General features: G+C 43.1%; 1 protein-coding gene across 14 annotated transcripts in view; it reads left to right on the top strand.

Annotated features, from left to right (window-relative positions):
- Positions 1–13,678, top strand: part of ADGRL3 (adhesion G protein-coupled receptor L3) — a 406,353-nt gene that overhangs the window by 141,152 nt on the left and 251,523 nt on the right. For all 14 annotated transcript variants that reach the window (XM_071742547.1, XM_071742549.1, XM_071742548.1 and 11 more), the window contains one exon: positions 6,844–7,087. In XM_071742547.1, coding sequence (XP_071598648.1) covers positions 7,033–7,087 — 55 coding nt within the window. In that variant the 5' untranslated portion in view covers positions 6,844–7,032. The remainder of the gene's footprint in view (positions 1–6,843; positions 7,088–13,678) is intronic.

Here is a 13,678-nt window from a genome sequence, read left to right as displayed (position 1 = left end):
CAGCTCCAGAGTGCTCAGCTATCTGTAGCTGCTGAAGTTGTGTTTTGTTTTGATGTTTAACCTTCACACCCAGGAGCTGTGGGGCCAGCAGGGCTGTGAAGGAGCGTGCCAGCAGGTGGATACCAGGCAGTCCTTTTCCCCCTTTGCTGAATGTCCACAAGAAGGGGTCCATTTCTGAGAGGTCTTTGCAAGTGAGATTCTTCAGTTCTGGGGAGCCAGGAGCCCTGGAAGCCTGTACACCATCCTCTTACCATCCTCTTGTTCCTGGCTGATTTATGGGGATATGCAGCCCACCCACAGGGGGTTTGGGCTGCCTCTGGATGAGGTGCAGGCAAACAAGAAGTGGTCCCCACCTGCATTCCCCTCTGCTCCCCAGGAAGGAAACCCATCCCTGAAACATGATCTTGCTGGGATGGCAAATGGCACTAAGCTATCCTCTCCCTCTCTATCTCCAACTGCTGAGCAATTTGGGGCAATGTGATTTAAAGAAGTCCTTTCCTGTCAGGAACAGGAAAGGAAGAAAATTAGAGGTGTTATGAAGATGACAGAGAGGGTAGAAAGGGAGAGAGAGGATAGATAAATAAATACTGAAATCTTAAAGGCTGCATCCAGAGGCATTTAGGAGTATTCCTCCTGTGGTCCCAATATCACACTTTACTTAAAGATGTGCTATTTGAACTCTCTGGAATTTTCTGTCATTTCCTTTGGCTAATGTTCTCCTTGGAGGCTCTCACTTCCTCAGGTTAAAGCCAGGCTCCATGCAGAATCTGTGCCGTGTCCATCCCAGCCATGGGTGGGGTTGGGATGTGTGGATACAAAATACAACCTCTGCTCCTGGCAGAGCAAAGGGAAGGGAAAGTTCTGCTGAGCGCCGTGATGAGCTTCTCTTGGTGTTCAGTGCATACACCACACGTTTTATTTGTCACAGAAGAGCTGCCAAAGGCTTTGTGGAATGCAAATAAGCATTACCAGAGTATTGTCAAAGCAGGGCTTTCAACATCATGAGTCATTCACAGAAAAAATTGTGAGATTTGATTAAAAGTCATGCGAATTTCAAATCAAATAAATATGTTGCATGACGTTTATTTACCGTCGGTTTATTAAGCCTCTGATCTGCACTTGGGTCCTGTTTTTTCAGCTTTTCTCTACAAGGAGAAATTTACTTGAAAAGCAAGCTGAAGTTTTCATTATTATAAGGAGCTGCCACATACAGAGAGTTTTGCCAAGAAATCATAACTGTTAGCAGTACTGAAAGGAGTGTTTGCCTACGTATTATTTTCCTTCTATAAGGACGTGCTACAAACAAAAGCACTTGAGAAACATGGCATATAATGTAGGTATAACAACTTTTTGACAAGGATCTTAGCAGCTCCCCAGGAGTTTGCAGAATAATTCCTGTATATGATGATGAAATAGGATTGTTTCAGATGGCCACAAGTTTATGATGCTGTGCAGCTTGTGCAAAGAGCTGCATGCTTTTATGCAAAACTTGTAGGTTTTTTTTCTTTGTGGGTTTTGATGTCCTGGAGGGACTAGCTTGCTTTTCACCAGCTGTAAGCTACTATAGAAGGTGGTGCTTACCCAGTGAGAGTACCAGGATTCTCAGAATCAGTTTTCAGGGAGCTCGCTGACCTGTGGGTGTTAATGCAATAAAAACACTTGCATATTTTATGACATCCTCAGATGATACCCTGCACCTTTTGAAATTTTTCATGTTATCATATGTGCAGTGACCTTGTGAATGATGTGCCTTCCTCTTCAGTCTGTAATGAAGTACCTGGGTGAGGATAAGCAGCAGGCACTGAAAGAAAGGCTGGAGCAGTCAGTGGCTGTACATGCATCTGTACAGTTCAGTTCAGCCTTATCTGGACCATGTTTCCACAATGCTTCCTTTTCTCTCTGTTCCTGCCCCCCAGCCTCCCATCTGGAATCACAGGATGTGTGAGTAGCTTCACTTTCAGCTTGTTTATCATTTTCTGCTGTAATTGCTTTGATCCTGGTTTCAATGAGAAGACCAACAAGCAGGTGAAACTTAAGTTCCCCTTTAGACCTTTGGAAAAGCACAAAAGCCTCCTTTTCACCTCCACAGCTCCTAGATTCTGATGGTCTGAATTCGTTTGTGCTCTCACCAAGGGCATGATTAATCTGAAATGAATTAACTCAGTTAACACTCGAGTTATTTTGCAAACCCCACAGTACATCTAAAGAGTTCTTTGTCACTTTGAATTGTGGCCTACACAGGTGGGAGATGAGGCTTGGTCTGAGCTGCCAAGGGCTCCTTGCTGCCTCGGCTGCTGCCCTCAGGGGAGCATAAGCAGCACTGCAGTGGTACCTGAGAATCCAGGATGAACACAATAGACATCGTTGCTGTTGTTGCTTGCATTTAAGGTTTTAAAAATCACCTCTCAGTTTTGTGTAAGATATAAAGGAGGAGTAAAGGAGTCTAAAGTCTAGGTTTTCAAACAATATGGATAAAACTAATATACAGGAATTAGCAATTAGGGGCAGAGTGCTTGTTTTAAACTTTGCTCGGAGACTGGGACTTGTAGTTTTGTGAATATGGAGTGAGAAAGTTGAGGAATTTCTTTCTGAGTGCCCATCAGAGATGTGAGAAAGAAGAGCAGGGTCTGTGGTACAGAAAGAGGACTTGAACGTCAGCAGGTTGCACCACAAGTTTGTGTGTCCACTCACTCTAAAAAGTCTCTCTGGGTCTGTCCCAGTGCATCCATCCCACTGAGCAAACTTGAAACCTGAAATAAAGTGGCTGCCACTTCATATTTTGAGACACAAAAGCCTGTTTTCCTGAGCTCTTTGAGAACCATGACTTTGAGTGTTTGCAGTCAAGGATGAACCTTCTCCTGGGGCTAAATGCAGACAAAGATAAAAGCTTACAGACAGTTTCTGTGTCTCAGAAACACGTTTCTTGATTTCTTAAAAATGCTTATGGAAAAATCTACATGTAAATGTCCCTGTAATAGTAACTTCTTTGAGTGGCTAGGAGCAAAAGTGCATGTGGTGCTATTGAAATGCCAGGAGTGCAGCCTACTCCTGCCTTGCTACCACTGCATTATGCTGTCTAATGTCTACATGACCTTTTATATGGCAGGTTGTGATGCTGCCACTGCAGAGAGACTGTGGAACCACTTCCTGAGTACCTGACAGGGTAAAGAATTTTAAATAGGCTAAAGGGAGAGAGAGGTGGAAGGCCAAACCTTTCCTTTTTAATAATGTTGCCAAAAAAATAAAGCAAAAAAAAAGCAAGTTTTTGAAGACAACTCATGACCAAATGAATAGCAGCTATTCTTTTGTTTATTTGTTCATAATGGGAGTGGGAATACAAGTCATTCTTCTACTTAAAAGAAATTTTCTGACATTAAATTGCTGTTAATTTACTTTTGCAGAGATTGTGTGTTAACCTTTTCTTTCTGGGGTTATTTCTCTCTCTCCTTCTCTTAGCAAGATTCTGAAAATATTGTCTGGAATACATTGTCTCAAGTAGCAGGTGCTGAGAATGGGGAATTACGTCTGTGGTCCAAGCTTGTCCCATCAGCTTCAAGAAGTTTAAGTACTTCCAAACTTTTTCCCTTGTAAATAGTGGATTTGATCAATACTTGTTTGACGTATCAGACTTATTTCCTACATAGTAAGCAACTTCTGCAAAAGGAAGAGATATTTTCTAATAAGAAATACAACTAAATCCTTGCATCATTAATTTTTTATGCTAGTTTTACTATGCACATTTTTGGGGCTGAAGAGAAAAGTGCTGCAAATAAAGCTGGATAAAGAAAGCAGGGCATTTCTATCAGGCTTTTGCTAATGACCCCTTCCCTATAGCACTATTGCCCCTCCTGTGTCCATCTAGAAGTTGCTAGATGCCTGAGGAAGGACTGCAGCTTTTGCCACAGAAGCAGTGGTGTCCAGCTTTGTGCTGGAGGAAATCAGTAAGTCAGCTTCTGATAGGTTTGGCTTGTGCTGCTCTGATCTGCCCTTGGAACTCAGCCTCTCTGTTCACTCCCCAGATGAACTGGCATCCTTTATTTTCACCCTCCCTGTAGCCCCCTGACTGATGAACTCAGAAAATCTGTGAGCTGAAGGACAGGCTTGGGTAGATGTTGAGTCTGTCAGTATATCCATAGTGCTCTTTTGTGACTAACACCTTGATGAATACTTCACTGCTCATCTCTTTACCACGAAGCCTTTGTTTCCTTTGGGTTTCTCCTTCTCTGTCAGTACCACTTTGAGTTGGATTTTGAGACCTGGCAGCATGCAGATCAGGTTTGGGTGATGCTTGGCAGCAGATCAAACCCTGAGGGTGTCAGGGGCAACCCTGTGGGCAGAAAGGTCAGTGAGCAGCAGAACCTTCCTTTAAATCAGTGCAGGCTGTGTCATCTTCGTGGTTCAAGCCCCAGTCCCTCAGGTCAAGTGAAGTCATGAAATGTTTTCCCTGTGATGATACATCCTCTTCTTGCATCAATAAATGGAACACTCTGCACTGAGCAGTTCACAGATACATGCTCTAGTTTCTCTCTTTGCCTGTACTTTACCTGGAGGTAATCCAAAGATGAAGTGGATTTTATTTTGCAGGCCTTTCTTCTTCTCATAATGCTGCTTGAGGGGGGTTGTGTGACCAGGAAGAAAAAGGGTTGCTCCACTTAGTTCTGAGCTAGCTGTTCTCTGCAGATACCTGGCTCAGAACCACACACTGATTATTTGATTACATGAAATACAAAACCACCCAGAATTTTGTAGCATTACAGTGTGTTTGGTTAATACAGTGGTGCCCCATGTTGCTGAACACCAGTGGTGTTTCTCCAGACACCTTGTGGATTTGTCAAGGTTTTAGTTGAGCTTAAGACTAAGGGGCTGGAGTCTTTGGAAAAGCAGGCTTCAGGGCAAGGTTGTGCCAGCCAGGGTCTGCAGGAGGCAAGGCATACCCTGACAGGCTGTGGCTCTGTCTTCTTAAACACTGGCAGGAAAGAAATTATGCTTGGGAATATTGGGCTTGGGATTATGGTGTAGAGTGCTCTATAAATTTTGTTAGCAATTATCCCTTCTCAGGTAGCATAATTAACACTGACACTTATCTCCAACCATGAAAAATCCGTAATTCTGGTTTAAAACTTTACAGAGGATGGTGCAGAAAAAGCAGGCATAACTTCTGGCCAGTTTAGAATGTATGATTTAAAATCTTCCTGAGTCTTGTCCCCTTTTGGAAAAACAGGCTTTCAGTATTATCAATGGCCATTTGAAATAGTCCCAGCTCAAGCAACATTTTAATTTCTAAGATGTCTATAAAGAAGCCACTTGACTGCATACTGACCTTGGGCTATTTAGTCATTCCAGTTCCAGAGCTGAGAAAAAGCTTTGGAAAAACTATATGCTACATTTGAGTGAACAAATTGCAGGGCTAGACTGTGGAGGGGAGTAGAGTGGGAGAATAAAATCTTGGCAGTGCAAGCAGATGTATTTATCAGAAAAAAATGCAGCTTCGTTATAGACTTTGGTTCTGAACAATGTGGAATTTGATTTGGTTGATCAGCAAAGATAGGAGGCAAAACAAAGGCCACTTTGTCATGATGTAGTTCCAGAAATATACTCGTATCACAGTGGCATGCAGCAGGGCTTTTCACATTGCTTTTTGGCTCAAACTGGGTTTTGGGTAAGAACAAAAGTTGGCAAAAACAGCTTCTTTGCTAGAGAATAACTTCTGTTGATCACAGACTTCTTGAGAGATTTTTAATTAGACCAGTGCTGTGAAGGCAGCAGAGTCTTGGGAGTTCAAAACATATATGCAAAGTACTTTTCAATTCCTCATATTTTATCACATCTCAGAGTCAGTGGGGAGCCAAATCTCAAACTGATTCCATGGTTTAACTCTGTGTAGTTGTGTTTTTTTCCTGCCAGCTTGGAGTCACTGTGGCCATCTAGCCCATTCTTAAAAGATTAAAATGATGGGAAGCTCAAATACTTTGATTAAATGAGTGAATGTTTCTATTCAAGCACAGATTCAGATTTCCCTGTGCTTTTCTGTAGGAGCGTGGGCTGGGTGAGACCATTGGTTTTCATCCCCCAGTGAATACTGGTGGAGCTGGACTGGGAGTGAGGGGCTGAGGCACTCTCTGCCACTCACCATGGCAGGAGGGGCAGAGGGTGCAGCTCTGTCACAGTTCTGGGTTCCATTTTCTCCTGAAACACTCTGCTCCCCTGGCATGCTCACAGCTATGGGCTGGACAAGTGGCAAAGCCACCTCTCCTGTAGGCAGGGTCTCAACTTGCCATCCTGCTGGGAAATGTGCTCTTGCAGGAGCTTGCTTTTCCTCTTTGTGCCTCCTCCCCTCTGGATTTGATGGCTTTAGGTGGAAAAGTGCCTGGGATGGAAACTCCCTTCTGCTGAAGAGATCAGTTCAGAACCTAGTCACTAGTTAAACCCTTTTCAGCTCTAGAAATCTGTTGGTTTGTGATTTATAGACACCCAAATGTTTTCAGGAGACTATCTTAGAAGTCCTGTGTACATGGGATATGAAGCAATACATATGGACTTGTTTTGGTTTTCTCTCGTGAACTTTCTAGTCTGTGCTCTGCCTGGACCCATGGGCATCATTGTTCAAAACTGCTGCTTTAGGACAAGTTTCGAGAGGGGAAGCAGAGCATTAGTGAGGCACAAACTGGCTCTGCACAAGGACAAGTTTTAATTCCAACTGTACATGGGAATGTGGATCTGAAGGGCAAGGGAAGACATTTGCCTTTACAGCTCTTGGCAGAAAAGAAACATGGGAAGACTTGATTGAAAACACCTGTCTTACTGCTTTACTAACTGCATTTTTTTTTCCTTTCTCATTTATAGGTCTCAAACTCTGGATACTGGCTGTGGATTTTTTTTTATTATTTTTTTTTTTGATTGTTTATTTTCTCCTTTACTGATGTGAATTGAAGGCCAGCAGTTGAAGTGTTGGAAGCAAGTGCAGGAGGACACTCACCTTGTTTTGTTGGGACCCTGGTTTGCTGGGATACTCTCAAGCCCTCCTTCACAGTCATGTGGTCATCACAGCTGCTGTTCTTCACAATCCTCCTAACACCCATAGTCCATGGTGAGTGAGACATGGTGTAAATTTGCCTGTGGAAAGAGAGAACAGAAAATAGCAAGGATTTTCCTATAACTTCTACCTAACCTTGTGGTTTGGGGTTTTTTCCCAGGATATTGATATCTGGTTTTGGTCACACACAAAGGTTTCTGTTGCCAAGTTTAGCTGCTACATTAAAATAGACTTTCTTCCTCATGCCCAAACCTGTTCTGTTGGCTGGGTATCACTGGGACTGTCTCTCCTGGCCTCTGCATGGAAACTTATTTCCCTTCTGTGAATACTGTTCAGTAAGAAGGTGTGTCCCCCTTTAGCCACAGCTCCAGGGTGGGATCTTACCATAATGTGAGGTTGTGATTTCAACCCTTGCTGTGAATGTTTCCATGCTCTGCTGAAAGACAACCCTGACCCTGAGCTGAGAACCAAACCCAGGACAGTTGCCTTGAGCTGGCACACTGTAACCCAGCCAGCAGCGTGGGGCCAGGAGGTGTAGAGCCATGCTGCACAGCTCAGAACTGAGCTGACAGTGTCAGGCACAGCTCTTTATTCACCAGCAAAATGTTAAGTTGAAATCTGACACGCTTCATTCTTTGGAGTAAGATTTTGAGGCCCGGAGTTGTTTGGGGTTTTTTCCATATAAGAAACCCCAGTGTAGGCCCCAGAGGTAAGTTGCCAAATTTCCTAAGTGCTGGAGGGTTCAGGAGCTCCTGTTTGCAGTGATGGTTGCTACAGCTCAGAGCAGAGCTGCAGAAAATCTGGCTGCCTGATTTTCTTCATGCCTAAATGGAAGGTGAGCTCCATCAAGGATCTCATTTTACTTACAGGTCAGTGGGAACATGTTTGTAAACAACATGATTCCCTGTATGTAGGCCGTGAGCCCCTGCTTCTGAAATATTCATCAGATTTTTTGTGCTTTATATGCACTGGGTGCATGCTAAGACACTAGAGCAAAATTTTAAAGCAAAGAAGGTGGTTAAAAAATGAAATACGTGTAACTGGCAGAATGTATCTATTTATAGAGCACAACCTGTCTGCTCATATCACTTACAACACCTTTGGGTACAATGGTTATCTCTACTACTGTTTTTCAAGCAAAGCTACTCACTGACTTGAAAATGAGAATGAATATTTAAACCCAGCCAAACAATTGGGGTGGAATGAAAGAGCTATTAGGAAAGGTGCTCTCCATTCTTCTCCAGGAAATTTAAATGGTAAATGTTTTGTAAATATTTATAATTAAACGATATTAATGGTTAAAGCAATTAACAATTTAAATGTGCCTCTGGCAGTTCTGTATCAAATCTGCAGTGCCACTGTAGCTGGAAAATCCTGTCTGATAGTCGCAGTAAATGAAAATGTCAGAAGTGTCTTAGGAGTCACGTTCTGCTACAGATAAGCAAACACTGTCACTTCAGAAACCAGGTGCTTGGAAATATTTCTACCTTTATATTCCATTACAAATTAAATGTAGGGGTGGCTGTTGTGGTTTTTGTAGCAGTAAGTGGTGGTAAATCTGACCACCTCCCATCTGACCAGCACATATGTGCTGTTTGCAAACAGCTGGGGAAAGTGTGGTAGAGACTCACAATTATGTTTGCACATTAGAGTGAAGCCCTTTGGTCTGAGCTAAAGGACTTGGTCTGGTTCTCCTGCTTTAACTCTAGGTCTGGCCAGGGTACAGCTACCATCTCAACAAGCTGGTCAGTTGCCTTGCAGTGAGCAGGGACTGGGCATGTATCTGGATGTTGGAGGGTGGTACCTTCCTGGTACTAAACAGAAGGTGAAGACAACAGTTTAGCTGCATGATGTGGTACTCCATGAGTATGTTTCATGTCAGAGTAGGGGGAGAATGCCTTCCCTCGACCTACTGTCCACACTCTTCTTTATGCAGCCCAGGATTCCAGGCAGCAAGGGCACACTGCTGGCTCATGGATCATTTACCATCTATCAGGACCTCCAGATCCTTCTTCTCAGCACTGCTTTGCAGCAGGTTCACCCTTAATCTGTATTGGTGCTTGGGCTTCTTCCTCCTTAGGTGCAGGACCCTACACTTGCTCTTGTTGAACCTCATCAGGTTCTCTCTGCCCAGCTCTCCAGCCCTCTGGGGTGTCAGCCAGCCCTCCCTCATCAGTGACTTGATGGGGATACACTCTGTCTTGTATGAGTCCCAAGGCTTTGAAATCTGAAACTGAATACCTGATGGCTTTCAGCTGATTCGCCTTGCTGTCCCTCTTTCTGCAAGTACCTGCAGAAAGGTGCCTAAAGTGAATGGCAAGCCACTATCAATACAGAGGTTCCTGCTAGCCTGAAGACTGGATATGTGTGTTTAAACACATGGCCCAGCCTCAGCTTGCATATAAAATGGTCCAGTTAAGCCCTGCTTTCACCTCCCCCCTGCTTTTAATAATGCTGTTCCACTGCATGCTGAAAGCCTTCATATTTTATGCTTAACAGGACTCAGGCATTTGAGTTCCTGTTTCATCGACTGGAATGACTCCTGACCTGCAATGATTGCTGGAGTTGCTATGAATCACTTTTACAAAGTGACCTCACTGCATCTCCTTCCCTTTTTGAGTTGCATGACACAGTCCCTTCATCTGCAGTGGTGGTTACATTGTAGGCAGGTTTCTGAGGTCAGTGATCTCATGAATGGGTTGGGTGGTTGCTGGGTTTTTTCTTATTGTTTTGGTTGTGGTTTTGAGTGGGGTTCTATTTTTTTGGTGTGTGGTTTTGTGGGGTGTTTTTTCTTTATCTCATTTTTGGAGTATATTGTGTGTTTTGGGTTGCAATAGCAGATGTGAAGTCAAAGGGTGTATGTCTTCAGTGATCTACAGGATGAAAAGCAATCTTCCAGGATCCTGCTCTGATAAAATGTCATTTTGTTGATAAACTATAGAAATAACAGAAGGGGAAACAGTCATGAATCCTTGCAGTTTCCCAGAGATGATGTTAATCTGCTGTATCCTAAATGCACAGGCATTGCACAGTTTTGCTCAAACTACTCTGAATCACTGCTCACAAGAAGTTGAAACCATGTGAAATACTTGAGATAACAACACTTGAGCAGTGGATGCTTTCTTTACCCTTGCCCTTCCCTGATCCCAGAGCAAGTTGCAGGTGCAGAAAAGGTTTCTTAAGTAACTTTGGAGATAGAGCTAAGTTTAAGGTAATATAGGCTGAGACAAAGCCTAACAAGTGCTGGAGCCTGGATTTGTTATGAAGCTTCAGGCAGACTGACAGCTGACAACACCAAGCTGGCAGGGCTACAGCTGCTGCTGGCCCAACTCTGAACTTCCAAAAAACGAGTTGCCTCCAAGAATTTATTTGTGCAGAGCTGTGGCATAGCTGTGGAGTGACCTCCCTGCATACAGGGACAGGCACTGTCTTCTCTCTCCACATGAGAATTAGTTTGAGATGAAGCTGAACTAATTTATCATCTGCAGAGTAGAAAATGAAATCTGAAGTCCTCTCAAGCCACTGGAGCTGGAAGAAGAGAGCCTTGCCTTGCTGTGCTGCCCTGCCTCTCCCTGCTTCTCTGCCCCTTCCCGAGGTGCCGGGTGCTTGTGAAAAGATGGTGCTTGGAGGTCAGCTTGAGCTCTCAAGGCACTAACAGGTCCTGATGCTGAGCCAGTTTCTGTGGGAACAGTGGAAATATTTATTACTGAACAGCACTGGTAGTTGCCTGGTGACAATGATTCTGTTAAAGCAAGCAGCATTATCTTTCTTGGGGGAATATATGATGCTAGCAATCTGGTCCTTGGTGACAGAGTGCTCTTTAATGTGAGCTGAACATTTGCCTCACCACTATTTTAATACAGTGGAAATACTGTCATTGCTTAAAATATATGCTGTGTTTCTACTTGTACAAGTGTTATGGTAGTGAATGGTGGATAATGGCCTTTTACTACAATACTCTTTATATAGTCAAAATGAAATACAGGAGACATGTTTTATTAGTTCTGAAATAGCCAAGTTGACTTCCAGGCTTCTGCCTAACTTCATTGCTTTAAAAGATTAACCATCCTTGAAATATTTATAATATTTGCTCTTCTTGGCAATTTGTGTTACCTGCTGCTGTGACACCTTTTCTGTAGTGGAGCAAGTGGTCAATCAAGGCTTTTCCTGATAAACAGGGTGAGTGTTCCACACTTCTGCTGCAGTGCTTTCCTCAGCAGCAATGGACTAATCACTGACCAATCTATCACCTGAGAGAGGCTGAGGTTTAACCTTGCAAAGACTCTATACCCCATTTAAATCTCCCTTAACCCATGAAGCAATGCAGAGGTCTCTGTGCACACCCACTTCTTTCCATGTCTAAATTTCACACCAAATAAGGAAGGAGATTTGAAGGGGATTTTCTGGTAAAGGCTTTTTTTTTTCCTCAGTGTTTGAGGAGTGTGTGTGCTCACAGCATCTTCCTGTATTATGGAGGGAAACAAGACCTTGCCCTGTTTTCACTTGCTGTTTAGAACAAATGAATGCCACTCTTTCCATGGGAAAAGCACAGCTCCAGTGGCAGTGAAGGCAGAGCTATAGGGTTTTACCTATAGAAGATTGATGACTAGGCCCATGTAAATGCATGGAGGTTTTAAGTTATAAGGCTTCTGAACAGCAGGAGGGCACGTGGGTTTCTCTCTGAGTAACAGAAGCAGAAAATGTGCCTGCTGGGGGTTTTGTTACCCTTGCAGGTCTCAAACCTCTTGTGCTGGTTTCATTTGGAACAGTTTCCTGACAAGACTGGTTTTTCATCTCTAGTGACCAGCCCTGTGTGCTCTGATTTTTTTTTTTTTTGGATCCTTAATGAAGCTGTTATAGGTGACAGGATGTGAATTACAGTCTCGTAATTCACACCCAGCACATTTAGGCACAAAGATGAAGGCCAAATGGCCTCTGTGCAGCTAAGTGTGAATTATGGTACCATAATTTAATTCCCATTATATTTTACTGTGATTATAAAAATGTTTTTGTTAGTCATCTTCTTTATGAAAAGCTACTTTTTAAAAGCAATTGGAAAGTATCTTGTCACAAAGAGGGTGCAGTAGCTTGGGAGATGGATTTGCTGAATCCTGAGAATTTGCAACTGTGCAGTTTTACACCCTAGGTAAGGAATAGGTGTTGGGGTGAACTGCCTCATAACTATTAATTTCTTACCAGCTGCCAAGCAGTTAGTAGGACAACTATGTCTGTTTGTTCCTGACCTGGTCCTGATCTGATCTGGAAACTTTAGCTCACAGCCAGCCTCTTAAGTCACTGTTCTTTTTGCAGTGCAGGCTATGCAAACGTGCATGTCAGACACTCTTATGATGGCCAGCACATTGGGTTGTGGTCCCAGCAGGCACTGAATTACTAGAGAAGATGGGTTTTCTGTGGCAGTATGGAAGAGCACCAGAGGGATCGAGCTGATGTGCCTGCTCATCAAGATATTAGGAAAGATAACCTGGAAAGTGGTTTGGGTGCTGCTGGAAAGGTCACGAATGCCTCTCAAATCTTTCTCAATATTTGTCTTTCTAAAGACCTCCAATATTCCTCCTTTTTGTTGTTGCATACAAAAGGCAAAACTCATGTAGTCAAGTTTGCTTATGGGTTGCCAGGGTAAAACCCAATGAATTGTTTTCTCAGCAAGTGAATGAGGAGCAGCCATGTCCATGGCAGGGGCTGATTGAGATGACAGGTCCATGGGGCACTGCCTGCCTGTCTCTTTGTCTTGGGATCCTGCAGGTTGTTGAGTTTATTCACACTGATCCTGGTTTGTCTTACCTCTCCCAGGTTAGCAAGCAGTGCTAGCTAGCCCTGTCCTGACTAGTGCTTGTCACAGCTAAGCACAGGGGAAAAAGCAATAGCTGGTGTCCTCTTTATGCTTCCAGTGCAGGCATGGCCACACTTTGCAAGACAGACTCATGGCCAAGCCCTGTTTATCACCTCAAACAATATTTTGCCATTGTCCCTGCTCACTCCTAGGTGTATACAATCTGTAGCATGTTTTAAGGGAGGTGACCTACTTGTAATAGTTGTTGGAATATCAAGATCAATGAATTAATGTTGTGTGTCTGTGTGTTTATGTATGCATGTGTGTGTGTATGTGCTTTAAATAGAATTTTCACACTTTACATATAATCTGTAGAGAGCTATTTGATCTAAACTTGAAATAAGGCAAGGAACTTCTAACATGTCTTCATTTCATTGATGTGATTTGAAATCTGTCCTTTCATCACAATTTATAATTTTACAGGCATATTCAATTAAAGATCTTAGTATTAGATATTACTCCTGGGGGCTCCTGAGGACTGAGAAATCTAATAATGCTTGCTTGTTTTCCTTAATTTGATTGTAAAAAGTAAATAAATAATACGGCCTCTTGGTCAGATGCCAAATACATAATGAATTTGTATCATCAGCAGACACCTTAGAGTCTCTGAGCCCTGCTGATAAAAGTGCTTGCTTGGAAGTCATGTGTTACAGTAGCAGACAGCCATTAAAAAAATAATAAATTACTTGTTTATGCTTATGCTTTTGTCTGCCAAAACAGGTGTGGGCATAAATTTTAAGAACTGATGAGCTGTTTTATCATGTCCTTAGCATTCCTACCTCTGGACAAAGAGC

Source organism: Heliangelus exortis, chromosome 4 (genome assembly GCF_036169615.1).
Source record: "Heliangelus exortis chromosome 4, bHelExo1.hap1, whole genome shotgun sequence".
In the NCBI taxonomy this organism is placed as follows: domain Eukaryota; kingdom Metazoa; phylum Chordata; class Aves; order Apodiformes; family Trochilidae; genus Heliangelus; species Heliangelus exortis.
Note: the sequence above shows the minus strand (reverse complement) of the source record. Positions and strands in the feature narration are given on the sequence as shown.